Genomic DNA, 14,830 nt, shown 5'->3' on the forward strand with positions numbered 1-14,830 from the left:
TTTATTTCCACAGTCAGATAATTCTTTTCCTGTACAACACCAGGAAAGAGTACAGGGGAAGACTATGCCTAGTTTAATACTGATCAACCTATCATTTGGTCCACTTTCTCTGTTTTAGCTCCTGTAATACCTGAAATACAGGTTTGAAGTACTACTGCAGGATTGTGGTATCAATCTTACAAAAAATGAACAAAAAGTAAACCTAACAGGTAAAAAATACAGTATTTTTCTGGCACAGAAACTGAAATAACTTATCTCCACTGAACTGGAAGGAAAAAGCTCGTGGAACTCTGGATTCTCCTGTAAAAACTGGTGAACCTAGCTTTTCAGTTCCTCTCGGGAAGATTTTGACTTTGGGCAGCATCTCAACATTTATGCTTCATGGCAAGCTGAAAAAGAAAAAAAAAAAAAAAAAAAGGAAAAAATAAGAATTAGAAATACATCACATGTAACTATATATAAGTCAAGCTAATGTGTCTACTCAGGATTACAAGAGTTCCAAAAACTGGATTATCTAAAAGATGTCTAAAATACGGACCTCCTTTCAACACAGAGTTTCCCTTTGCTATAATGGATATGCAAAGTCTTCCTTGCATATCTAACTATAATCTAGGCATATCTAACCATATTTAACTATATGATATATATTAAATATATATTTACGATATATATTAAGGTAACTGAAATACAGTCATCGGCAATAACCAACATAAAAGCATTCTTTTTTTCATCTTCCCCATCCTCATTTTTTTCCTTTTAGCTATACAGTAGGCTTTTATTCATCAAAGTCCAGGCTCCAAATTCTTCCTTTTACTAATCTTTTGCCGTCCAAAATAGTCTACTGCAGSAAGTGAGAACTGCTTACTTCCAGGAGGCCCCAGGCAGAACACTAAAAATAGCCAAAACAGGGCTAGACATCATATATTCTTACGGCTAATTAGAATAATACTAATTAGATATTAATCTCTCTTCCAAACTGCTGGATTTCTTAGTTTGGCGTCAACTAGCACTGTGCTAGATGAACATGACTGAGCTTTTGCTCATGCCTTTTCATCAGTAGGATACAAATACATAGAACATTGGGATACATCTGCAGCCGTTTATCTTTCATGTGGTCTCATCTCTTCTCCAGGAGAGGAGTCTTTAGGACTTGATGTAACAAAATTACCTCTTAAAATATTTACTGACACCGCTGTTCATTTTTGCTGCAAATCATTTCTGCAATTTTATTCAATAGTAGGCTTAAAAGAAAACTTCCAGTTAATCACACATTGCAATTCAGCTTTGCCTTCCACAGTTAAATCACAACCTCTTTTTTCCCCCCACACAAAAAGAACCCTCAGAGAGTTCTGTTATTGCAAGATGACGAACAACACTCAACAGCTACGCTACTGTAAACCCTAATGGGGCAATCTGCACCGAATTTTGAGGTACCTTTCAAAAGACACAGGGTATATGAATTTGCAGGGAGAGAAAACACATAATGGTTTTCAAATCAGCTGTAGATCAGATCAGCATAAGAGTGCCTTAAGTTCAATGCCAATTGAGTCAAATGTTTCTAATATGCTTTTAAGGGCGTGTGGTTCCACAAAATTTATTACAAAATGCATTTATCCAAAAGAGAAGAACATTTACAACTGAATTTTACATGAGAATTGCAAAACAGTTTTTAAAGGAAAGAAATTATGCATTGAGTACAGATAAAACCAGGCTGATTCAGGGATGCATAAACTCCTGGTTAGGACTAGAGGAAATGGCCACAAATTGAAGCACCAAAAGTTCCACAGGAACTTAAGGAAAAAAAAAATTATAACAGTGAGGGTGACAGCACTGGWACAGGCTGCCCAGAGAGGTTGTGGAGTCTCCTTCTCTGGAGATCTTCCAAACCCGCTCGGACGCAGCCCTGTGCCATGTGCTCTAGGTGACCCTTCGAGTGCAGGAGAGTTGGTCTCCAAAGGTCCCTTCCAACCTTAAGAATTCTATGATTCTGTGAAACCTGCTCATGCAATTTGTTGCAAAATTGATAACCTGACAATTTATTTATTTATTTTATTTTATTTTCCATTAGCTGGATTTGCACATGTATGGTGGGAATAACACACACTTGTCTTCCTTTCAGGAAATTTTATATTATTTCAGTTCAAACTGGAAGGAAAAATAAGAGTAAGAGTGTTTCCTGTTAAGATAAAAGATATTTATTTATTGTTATTTTTTCTCACAGATTTACACTTTAGTAGAAATGCAGCAAATACAGCAGTGTAGTTGAGACCTGACTAGCAGTAAGACTGTATCTTGCACTTCTTTCTAGCGTAGCGGGATGATGAGTTTATTTGATTAGAAAGTAAATCAATGTTAATAAAGCCTGCTAACTTGCAAATGAATCCTAAGCCAATTTTGAATTCTTACACATACCAGTAACTCACATATACATCTTGCTCATAACTGCCCTTTAAACGCATGCTTTAGGAAGGTACAGAAAGGCAGCTACCTTTTTTACTACCTGTCCAAATGAAGTGGAAATGCAGTGATTCTAGGAAGCGGAGGTGTTATACACAAGAAGTTACAAACCAAAGAAACAGGCAAATGAGAAACAGCTACTAGGGAAAGGTCAGGCTGTCTGTAAAAAGTGACTGACTGCAATTCTTTCTAGCACTTACTCTCTTCACAGCCAAGGGAGGTCCCTTCTGCCCTATGGAGAGCCTTGTCCCACCAAAACCTTACCTTGTGTGCAGTTTCTGCAAACTGCTGAGCACTGTTTTTCAGCTCCTCTGACTTTTCTTCGGCTCGACCTAACCTTTCGCCACGCTCGTTCAAGGCCTGGCTTGCCTTCTGTACCGCACTCGTCACGCTGTCCGCTGCCGAGTGGAGTATGCTGTTACCTGCAACGGCAGGAGACACTGTTAGGACCCTCAAACTGAGTTTCCCTTGTACTCGAAACAACCACTTTCATTCATAATATTCTAAAGTTAATGTATTATCCAAATGTRTTATCTGGCTACATTTGGGGGTAATGGAGTGAGCTACTGTTTTCCCTCTCAAACAATATTATTAACAAGTTGTAAGCAAGGATCATATTGCAACGTAATACTCAGGAAACAAGGGAGCACTGGATATATATGTTATTAGCACAGAACCTTCTTTTAATGTCTATATAATAAAACAAATCATGTTCTCAGTGGATTATGCYGGTAAAGTTATACACTAGTTTAACTGATAAAGCTGAACTGAGCACTACCACAAGTATTCCTTTATTTGTTGTTCTTACTGGCACGCAAAGACAAATGAAAACACACACACCTACTGCTCTTATTGTTAATTTAAAAAAAAAATCCTAAAAAAATCTCCACCTTTTTCATAATCTCAGGTTAAAAAAAAAAAAAAAACAAATCCCAAACATTAATTTGAATGGTTGTTTTGTTATTAGTTCCGTAATGAAAAACAGAAACAAAAGACCCATTCAGGCTGGTTTTGCAGATAATACTCCTTTCCTTGGATACTCCAAACAAATAATRGAGAATGAAACTGAAGTCAGCTCCAAGTAGCCTATGGAAGAAAGCCACATARGTAGGAGCTACCCTTACACGGGTAGCTGATGTTAATTCAGATGTGAATTCAAGACTAAAAAAAAAGAAAAGAGATACCTACTAACTTCTATTCAAAAATTAGTATCAAAATATGAAGGTGGGCAGCAGGATGGGGACCTAAGAAGCTGCTTAATATTAACTCACGGAGAATGAGTCCACATAAGATCTACCAAAAACTACCTGATTTCATCGATACCAATAATGTTACACTTCTCCTATTAGTAGGATGCATAGGATATGAGACATCTACAGAATTTTGTTGTTTTCTGGAATGGAGGATTGCATTTTAGAATAGAAAAATAACAGCTGGCATTGCTGTTGACGAGATGAATATCTAAAAATACCGGAAGCTTGAACGTGCCGAGGTAGGAATGAAACTATCTATTCAAGTGGTCTCTCGCAGGACACTGAGGAGTCTGATATTAAAAATTATTTGACTGTTTTTATTATTACGCATTTTCTTACTTTCACCTCAGTCAATCATTACTTTGCTCATAATATTCTCATTTCAGGACAGTTCCACTGATTTTTCTTGCGAGTTTATTTTGGCTTTTGTTCAGGTGATTTTCCTATAAACACATGTACTGGGCAATACTCCACAGGAAATAGTTTCCTTTTTCTTTAAATGGTGTGATCAACAGGTTTTAACCTTTTGTATTTTTCTGTGCTAGTTTTCTAGGGTGAGATTTTTAAAAGCTCTCAACATTGGATTAACTCTGCTGTTGCTTTTCCATGACAAATTTCCACTGAACTCAAGAGAAGCAGGACATTCGGAGTGCTTTATAAAACTCTTCATCTTCCAAGTTTTAAAATGTGTTGGCGAACAGAAGTTAGGACAGATTGCTGACCTTGTATTACTTTCAATAGTCAATTAGGAAATTAAAAAAAAGCAAATTCTTAGGAGTTTGCAACCAAGGAGTTACAGTTATATTTTCCACGTAAGTAATTTTAGCAGAGAAGAATGGAATTTAATACCAAAATGCATGCTTTTGTATCTACTGAACTCCCATCTGTATTTGCAGTGATCTTTATATGGCTAGTAGTATTCCTGCAGGCATATGTGCATCTGCATGTACTAGATGTATGGGAGAYGTATTTTCATTATTATGAAAAATAAAAATCATGTAACATTTTTCCTGCAAAATGCTTAAGCTACTCTTCAGGAGATAACAATTATGAATCAAAAACTCTAAAATTATTTCTGCCACTGAATTTTAAAAGTGCCTGAAATCCTATGTTAACCTTTGCCAATCAAGGTATAACTACCTTTAACTTTCCTCTTCTGTCTCCATGAAGAGTTTGATGTTACATATTCTGTCCGTTTATGAAATAATTTCACAATTTTCAATTAAGGGCAAGCACACTGCATTTTATGTCTAACATTATCTGCTGATCCACAGGCTAAGTGAAGGAAACACTACCAGATAATGGGGAAACATGGGAAAAATATGTATTTATATTGTGTTCAGCCTGAAGTATTATATTGATATTAATGCAAGGATCAGCAAAATGTGTATGTTTGGGGCAATTTCTGTCTGAAATAAAACACATCAAAAAGGATGATGAGCTTTCATTAGTTTAATTTTGTTTGGATGAAAACATACTAGTAATTTATCTCCAATAAAATTACCCAAGCAAGTGGCTTAACAACTGGTTGCTATCACAGCTTTTCCTGTGGTACTTTTGTGTTATTATCTGAAGCTGTCTGCCCAGAGGAAATCAATATTCACATTTCCAAATCAATCAATAGCCTCAGCGTTTGGTAATCCAGTCTGCTTAGCAGCAGCTGAGTCATTTTATTTTATTTTTATAGTGAAATATAAACGCTTGGAATTAAACTATCTTTTCCCCTTAGAAAATTCAATTAATGATCTGTATAATAATATGCAATGTATCAGAATCCAAAAGAGCAAAATAGTGGAAGAGCATCAGGGATCCTAAAGCTTTACTTGATAAGGGACACCAAACCTAAAGCAATTTGCAGAAAGCTCCTGTCAGAAAGCTCCATTTTTAACTTTTGGGTTCTTAAGATCACAAGCTACACCACTGGGTATCGCAGTYCATAAGTTGGGTAAATGACCTAGAGCCATTTATCACATAAAGGATGGAAGTACATTCTTAACACAGCATACAGAGTACCAAAAGAATACACAGAGACTGCTATAAATCAGGGACCAACCTACTAGGTAAAGAAATTAATTGATCTCCACAGAGGTAATTGTTGCTTGTTTGAATGATCTGTGTTAACGCATATTCATAAAAGCTTCATCACATTCTCTATTAGCCATGTCAAAAACGCTTCAGATCAACCCAGGGCTTTATCTGTACATCAGTGATAAGACTTTACAGTGACTGATTTGTAAACACAGACATTTAATTTTTAATTGTGTATGCATTAGCATAGCATTTAGCAACTCCCTGCTGCTCTGAGCAGCAAATTAATATAATTAGCTATGAAAGTTAATGAGTTCTGTTTATCACATTTCTTTTAACGGAGATATTTATGACTCCCCTTGAACTGCATAAAAATTGGTCTTGTGTCACTGAATAAAATAGGGTTAAAAGCAGTTGAAATTCACTAACAAGACCATCTATATCACAGCACATGTATTCTACRTGCCTACACATACTATTCAAACTTCGATATACTGGAGTCACTAGAAGTTCAAYAGATGATAGGAAACAGGAATTTCAAACAATACCTTTTTTTCTGTGAGTTTTTTACTGCATGTACTCATTACTTCAGTCACACAAACTGCACAATCAAAATATCAAATAAAAACACTAAAGGCCTCAAAAGAGAAGAGGAATGTGTAGAATTATTAAAAATGAAAAATTGAGAAAAGGGAAGCATCACAAAGATGCTTTTTAAATTGAGAAAATGTTCTGAAAAAAGAAATGAATCTGTGAAGTATAGTATTATACTAATGCTCCTCCTAAGTTGCTCCAAAACATTTATTGTAAAAACAGCTTAAGATTACGAAAGACAAATTTTAAAAGCAGAAAAAAGAGAGAAACTAATATAAGTGCTTTAAGACTGTATTTCTAGTCACAGTTGGGTTTTAATATTACGTGACAGTTTATCTATCCACATCCTTAGAGTGGAAGCAACAGTGGGAATGGAGTTTCAGAAGGAAATTTTAAAGTTAATCGCCCTTCTTTTTGATTTCCATTTTATACTAATGATGCTCCTTGTGACTTACAGTAGATATCATTTTTAAATTCTTTGATTAGTTATAAGCAGTTTTATAATCCCTTACTGGCAAGTTAACTGAACATTGGGAAAACTCTCAACATTATTAGTAATTTTAGGTCAAGATAGTGATTTTTTATTTATTTTTCTTAATCTATCTATTCTTAATGCAMCTCAGAAACACCATACAGAGAATTACAATTTTCCCACCTATCAAGTCTGTATTTTCTTAACTTGACTAAAATGATGCTACAGGAGACAATGAGGAACACTTTGCCAAAGCCAAGGAAAATAACAACAGCTGCCTGCGCTTTGTTCCATGAGCCAGCCACTTCACCGCAGAAGTCAAATCTGTTCTGCTTGCAGAACTTGCCCTCTATGCAGCTAGAAAACAACTTTCACAAGGATTTGCTCCATAGCCTTCCTGAGGAAGGATAACAGACTCTCCAGCTGTCTTCCCCCACCTTGAAAGGCAGCAAGCTGCAATGCCACTGACCAGCTCCCTCAGCAACTTCAAAATTGCTCCTGCTGCTCCTTTCTGACAGATATACTACTGTCTTCCCCACCACAAGCATCTATTCAATAATCTGTAATAAGAGCTCAGTAAAACAAAWTTAAAAGAACCCTTCTACTTTCTTGATATCCAAATATCCAAATTATCCAATTATCCAAAAGAGATTAATAATTTGTAATTCAAATTTGATTAGATATTTAATTAGTGTGAATGATTAATTAATTTCACTGAATTTCATTAAACAAGAGAAAAATGTAATTTAAGACAATCGGTAATTAAAGTTTTTAGGACAATATTATTACTGGGTTCTTTTCATTATTAAATACTGAGGCTTCTCCATGTATGCAAATAGAATTCAAACCCAGGAGAGCACCATTTAATCTTCAACCTGCACACAATATGACTTCTAATGTTAGATAATGTTAGATATGGTCTTAATCGTCAATCTCAAACAACAGCTTTCAAATTCCAGGTTGGATAAAAATTATTATTGTCATGCGCCTGTTTCAAGTTTTTATTTCTATATGCATTAAATACACACACCCACACATATATGTATTTCCTGGATGCTAACATCACTTTACCATTTCCTCAAACTGTTCTGAGGATTTCCTCATAAATCTGTAAGAATGACAGCTCTTTCCATAAYGAGACATCTTCTACCTCATGTGCATCGAGCACACTGAGTAGCTCATGAGCAGCCCTCACTGAAGGGCTGTTAGTTTAGCGTTCCTGTTTCTACTAGAGATGAACATTTCCGAGTAGCTGGAATCAAGTGAAAGGAAACCTCTAGGGTGGGCTAGTTAGTGCATGGCCATTTATGAGCAACTATGCTCATTCCAGCTGTATATTTCCATCAGCAGCAGCATCTTCAGAGCTTGGATGTAACTGAGCTCCACATTCATATGTCCACTACTAACGATTTACTTCCACTTTAATGAAGTTATCTGCAGTTGGAAGTTAGATAGAAGCCACTCTTTGATCTTCTTCAGACAACCATGCTTAACCTGTGGAACACTCCACCTAGAATTTCTATTTTTTCCCTTCCTTTATTGACTCCAGTTAGATTAAGAGATACTAACAAAAAGATAATTAAGATAATAACTCTCTTAATTTATAACTATATATTATTAATCATAATAATTATTTTCTTAAATACTTTACTCATCTATCACGTATATAAAAAGCACAATAGTCCATTGAAATTCACAGTAAAATAGAACAGTAAATTGACTGCTAATGAGGTTGATTCAGGCTACATAAAACTGTAAGTGAGATCACTTTATAAAGATTTATATAGGTCACACGGATGGAAACAATGCTTAGAATGAAACACATCCTTCCTAGTACAATCATTTTTTCCTAGCAATTTATATATCAATTATATCTGAATGAATCTTATTTAAATCTGATTGAGAATTTTTAGCTCAATTTGCCTCATATTTTACATGACTACTCATGATATTTAAAGGCTCCAGCCATTTAGTCAGAAAAAACACTATAGTAGAAGTATTTGTTTAGGAGAGAAAGGAAACTATGGAATTTCTACTTTTTCCTCTTCCAGAGAGGCACTTAGCTTGCAGTCTGGGTACAGAGGGAAAGCTATGGCTTTGCTCTCCAGTTGACCTAGAAGTGATATTTATTTAATTTTTGAATATTACATTTTAGARCAAAAGGAACACTTAAAATCTCTGCTGCTGATCAGTTATTTTTTTTTCTCCTTCACTCCCCTCAATTCCAAGAAATTCTAGAGCAGCAGATTACAGTTTAACTGGTGTTGTTTGCATCATGTTTAAACAGGTTCAGCTCAGACTTTTCCAACATTTAAATGCTATCTTCCATTTCACTTTTGGGAAAATCCTGAACCTAAGAAGGTCAGCCATGATCTGCTCTGAGGTAGTCTGTACTGCAAGAACATGAATCAAGGAAAAAATGATCCTGATTTTTGGGCCACAGTAGCAAGAGTTCTCTGCATAATAACTCTAAAATACCAAGTTTACAAGAAGGCAAAACTTAGGACCTGGTCATTCATAAAAAAATAAACTGCCCACRTACTACATATGTTACAAATTAAAACACAATTATCAAATCCATGTACAATCAGAAACAAAGCTAATAATAATGACACTATCCAAAACGACAAAGTCTTCCATGCATTCTTACATCATTAAGGAAACTAAAAGACGATAGACACACTAAAACCTTCAGAAGACCTTCATTATGGTAGAATAAGTAAAAAACCCTTTGCTGTGAAACCAGGTAGTGAGGACATATACAGCAAACTGCTCCTAGTAGTTAGTACGTAAGGATGACACTAAGTTTGGAACACTTTTTGCAAAGGAAACAATGATAGAATACAGCTATAAAATAATTTGCACTTCAAATATGCTTTATGTGCTGCAATATATTTGTATTGCCTTATTCATGACTGAAGAGTACGTGAAAAAAATGACATGTAGGATGTGACCCAGGTGAATGACTMGTGACTCCAGAGAGAGATCGAGATCTATTCTTTCTAACTGAAGCAGGAAAGAATAAAAAAACAATCAGAAAAGCAAAGATATCCCTGAAACTGTGTTCTGTCTTGTTAGCACCACACGGCTTTGAGTAACACATCTCAAATGTCATTTTGGCATTTTCCAACATTATGACTGAGTACTGGCCTTTCAACAGCAGTTCCTATTTAATGCTTCATTTGAGTTGCCTTGTCTCACACAACCTAAAAAAATACAAAAATTCCATCTCAAAGACTTAAACAGCTCATGTATATTAAGAAATTAGGCTTGAATTCACAGAAAAATATCTCCAACAGAGGTATTCTAAGCACTTTATTCAGTTACTRCTTATATCTCCTCTTTCCCAACCAGAAAAGGTAACTGTATTAAGTGAAAATGCATCTCTGTAGTCCTCAGTTAAGACYTACAGAAACAGAAGCTGAATAAGATATTGACTCATAAGATATTGGTTCTAMTAAGACAGCAAAATGACCCCTTGTAGTGAGCATTTCAAAGATGCTTCAAAATTCACTGGCCTCTATMCTAAATTTATTTTTACAAGTTGCTCACTACTTTTCTCCACAAGACTTTTTTTTTTTTTTTCCAAAGAACTTTCTTATGCACCAAAAGCAACACTACCTCCTCTAGCCATAAACAACAACACACTCAATTTAAAGGCAGCTTCCTAGGAAAATATTTATGCAGATGCATACATACAGTGAAAGAAAATATGCACAAACAGATGGCGTAAAGATGCTAGAATATACTGCAGTTACAACAGCAGTTCAGCAGAAATTCATTACACACCAATTCCGTTTTATTTAAAAAGAAGAAGAAAATGGCAAGTAAGTTAATAGATCTGCCAAAATGGATCAGACTAGGGGCCAATCTACTCCCGTATCTAGCAGCATTCATCACCTTCTTGTTAAAGGGATGCAGTATTCCAACAGGCAAACTGAAATAACTAACTATACACTAATCAAACATCTTCTAAACCTCAAAAATTACTAGTTTTATTGCTGAGGAGAAGCAAAAAATGTAAGACTGCCCTCAAATTTTGCTAATATTACGATTCTTTATAGTCACAAATATATAGTTAATTTTTAAATGACTTCAGAGACCAGCAGTACAGTAATGCAATGCCTGTAATCCAGGCATGTTTTCTTCTAAGATTTGTTTCTTTCTAGCTTTGATATTTTTGTCTTGATCTTGTTTTACGATTAATAAATGTCTCTTAAAAGAGGATGAGATATTAGCTCTCTTTCAGGTCAACTACATTTAAACACTTTATCTCCCTTCAGCATTCTTCATTATGATATAGTTCTGATTATTTTCAGTCTACAAGATACAGCAGCCTTTGAAAGTTTAGACAAAAATACAGACATTAGAAATAAACAAAATATTAAAAAAAGATATAGTAYAAAGACTGAGTCAATCTCACAGATCATTTACATAATTCAGAAAACTTATTTTCTGTGTTCAACTGAAGTACCTGTCAGGTTCAAGTTTAAATGTTTCAATTTTAAATTGTTGACTTTGGAAGTTTTAAAAAATGTATTGATAAAGCATAGATCCTATTGATGATTGCACTTAAATAATAGCTTATCAGCAAAATAGAGGGAGGACCTGTCCTAACATCAATGACAACATTGCAAAACATCATTAAGAAAGGTAGTTTTGAAACTGAAACATTTAAACTTGAACCTGACACGTATTTCAGTTGAACAAATTAATAATCACAAACTATTACCAGAAACTTCTAAAATCAGACAATATCACAAAAACACAGAAGTCCATTATGGCTTTCTAAACACCCAAAGATGATAATCTGATACAAAACTTGTGCCTTATTGCTGATACGTGGGATAATTTTTTACATCTTGAATTCCTCTGGGTTTTTTCTGAAGGAGGAAGGAGAAAGGTGTATGAAAATATATTCTTTACTGATTGCTGAATATCATCTCAGTGTTGTACAGATTAAAAAGAAATCAAACYTCATCTGTAATGATTAATGTCCTTTCTGATTTTAGGTACTCCTACAGAATACTCTTGTAAAGGCCATATCTTTTTGTTCATTCACAGTTTTAGAAAGCTATTTTAAAGCTCTGATTGTATGCAATATTTCTACAGAACAAGCACTCAAATATTCTTACCATCTTAATCTCAATATACTGCTTCTGGGTTAAGATAACCAAGATCCTTTCTGCTAAATAAAAACAGTAAAGCTGAATGAATCTTGACTTGAATATACAGGGGAGAAAAGAAAGCACTTAAAGTGGTCTTTGGTAGGGAAAAATCCATTTCTAGTACTTCACTATCTAACGTGATAGGGACAGTGACCTTAATTATTTCTAAGAAAAAAAACACTTTTTGTTATAAATTGGCAAAAAAAAATCAAAAAATTGAAAGAATTTTGTAGTTTCCATAGAGAAATGTGATCATTAACTTTAAAATGGCAATATATCACGAAAATAGTGATGCTTTATCCACTTTTGTTGAAATCATTTGCATCAGAATTCATTTCCAATTAAACCATTTTAAGAACACGCTCAACTGCATGCCCTCCTCTTTTTTTTTTTCCACCCAATTAAAATCACGTACGAGGTGAAAATAACAACTATTAGATATATTGAGGCACCAAAATTTCCACAGGAACTTGAGGAAACACTTTTTGACAGTGAGGGTGACAGAGCCCTGGAACAGGCTCCCAGAGAGGTTGTGGAGTCTCCTTCTTTGGGGATCTTTAAAATCTGCTTGGACGCAGTCCTGTGCCACGTGCTCTAGCTGACCCTGTGTGAGCAGGGGGGTTGGACTAGATGACCTCTGAGGTCCCTTCTAACCTTAAGCATTCTATGATTCTGTGATTCTGTGATTCTATGATTCTATGATATGATATGAAAATAAAAGCTAAAAGCTGTCATATTTCTCCCCATCTTAATTCCAAGGTAAATTTTCATTTCAGTCAGTAATATGTTTGGCTTTATATTTGAAAGAAAGACACAACTTTTGACTTTCCAAAATGTTCTAACAACGCTGAATGTAAACTGGATTTTTCATGTCAAAAATTCATCTTCAAATAATCCCAGGAAATTATTGAAAATACTATGAAGGAATGTTTCTAGACTGCTTAGGCTAAGATGAACCAATACCTGATGAACTACCCTCCCATTACCACTCTCACACTGGCAATATATTTTTGAAGGAGAAAGGATCATCTATTAGTAACTCCTGCCAGCTCTTCAGGAGAACAGATTCTGTAGGCAAAGTTAACATTACTGCAGGCTCCTAAGGATATTTTAATTAAATTGGCAGAATGATTTTTAAAATCAAAGGGTTAAGCCCAAATCATAAAGTTACAAGATGATGATCATACTGCAACCTGAGCTCCTGGTTCCTCGCCCAGAATTACGCATTTCTAGTATGTATCTAAAGGTGGCAGCAACTGTTTATTCTTAAAGCCCCAAGTTCATCTTGTTTAAAGGGTTCAAAACACTGTATCACATTGACCTATCCAGAAATATGAAGGTCAAATTGATCCTCACCCAAACGTTACATGAAGAATTAGTCTGGACTAGTGCATACTTGATCTGCAGGTGGCAGAAATTTGTGCACACCACTRACCAACTGTAGGACTAGCGTTTAGCTGCAACTCTGCTGTATTATAAATAACAGATGAAAGGCAGGTTGCAAGTTTCTCGGCAAGTTTAACAAGAGCTAGTTGATTTAGATGCGACTTCAGGTTTAACAGTTGTAATACAGAAACTGAAACACAATAATAATACAGAAAGAAAGAAATTAAAACATACATTTACTGATACACATTTTTTTCCTATATTAGACTGAACATAAACAAAAACAGAAGCTAAACCTATGTTCCTTTTGTCCACGATTTCTATTTCAGGTTGTATTTTGTGCATGCTAGAGCCAAGATCTGCATCAATATTTTTAGAGAATAATGCATCCTGTTCTTTAATAAAGCCTTCATATGTGAGCTGAAATATTTGCTTTATCGAAGATGATGGCAAGATTTCTATTAATATTAGCATGAATTGATTAAATAACTTCAACTACAAATAAAGAAAACTGCATTCGAATCCCATATATTTTCCCAAGATTATTGCAAACATTAAAACATCACTTTCCTCCCACATTCTTAACAGTTCTTTACTACTAAAATAATGGTACATAACTGCATAAATACAAATTCACTCATAGATAGTTCTGACTGAAATTGCTAGGTTTTACTTCTAACACTGTAAGATTATGTAAGAATTATTGTTATAATAATTATGTTCTCTTCAACTGTAATATTATAAACCCACGTAAATTCTTTTGCTATTCYAACCACACAGACAGTACACTGACTACAGCTACTAGGGGATGCAGGCTATTACACACTAAATTACAAAGAACCTATAWACAGAAGAGATTTAAAAGTTTAACGTACAAATACATATTAAAAAAAATCAAAATAATAAACTCATAGAATCATTACATATTAAAATCCTTAAACAAGAGAGTACAGGCAAACCCTTATTTTGGAGGGTCTTATGCCAAACAAACTGCTGCATTTCTTAATTCTGAAGCAAAAAGTGGAGAATATTGTTCTCATATCACAGAGAGAGTTACTTCTAGCATAAAAACATAGAATCACAGAATGGTTGAGGTTGAAAGGGAMCTCTAGAGATCACCTAGTCCAACCCCACGGCTCCAGCAGCCACACCCAGAGCATGTGGCATAGGGCGGCATCCAGGCAGGTTTGGAAGATCTCCAGAGAAGGAGACTSCACAACCTCCCTGGGCAGCCTGTTCCAGGGCTCTGTCACCCTCACAGGGAAGAAGTTCTTCCTCACATGCAGATGGAACTTCCTGTGTTTCTATTTGTGCTGCCTTGTGCCCCTTATTTGATTATCTCTTGTCCTATCACTGTCCACCACCAAGAAGAGTTTGGGCCCATTCTCTTTTCATCCACCCCTCAGGTATTTGTTGATAAAATACCCTCTCAAACTTCTCCAGCCCAAACAGGCCTAGCTCACTTTGTCTTT

General features: G+C 35.2%; 1 protein-coding gene across 1 annotated transcript in view; it reads right to left on the minus strand.

Moving 5' to 3' along the window:
- Positions 1-266: 266 nt before the first annotated feature.
- The window catches only part of STXBP6 (syntaxin binding protein 6), a 73,715-nt gene continuing 59,151 nt past the window's right edge, over positions 267-14,830 (minus strand). Inside the window, exons 5-6 of the mRNA XM_026051816.1 lie at positions 2,722-2,879; positions 267-389 (exon numbers count right to left, since the gene is read on the minus strand). Coding sequence (XP_025907601.1) covers positions 366-389; positions 2,722-2,879 — 182 coding nt within the window. The 3' untranslated portion in view covers positions 267-365. The remainder of the gene's footprint in view (positions 390-2,721; positions 2,880-14,830) is intronic.

This window comes from Nothoprocta perdicaria, unplaced genomic scaffold (genome assembly GCF_003342845.1).
Source record: "Nothoprocta perdicaria isolate Ctin4 unplaced genomic scaffold, notPer1 scaffold_8, whole genome shotgun sequence".
Classification (NCBI taxonomy): domain Eukaryota; kingdom Metazoa; phylum Chordata; class Aves; order Tinamiformes; family Tinamidae; genus Nothoprocta; species Nothoprocta perdicaria.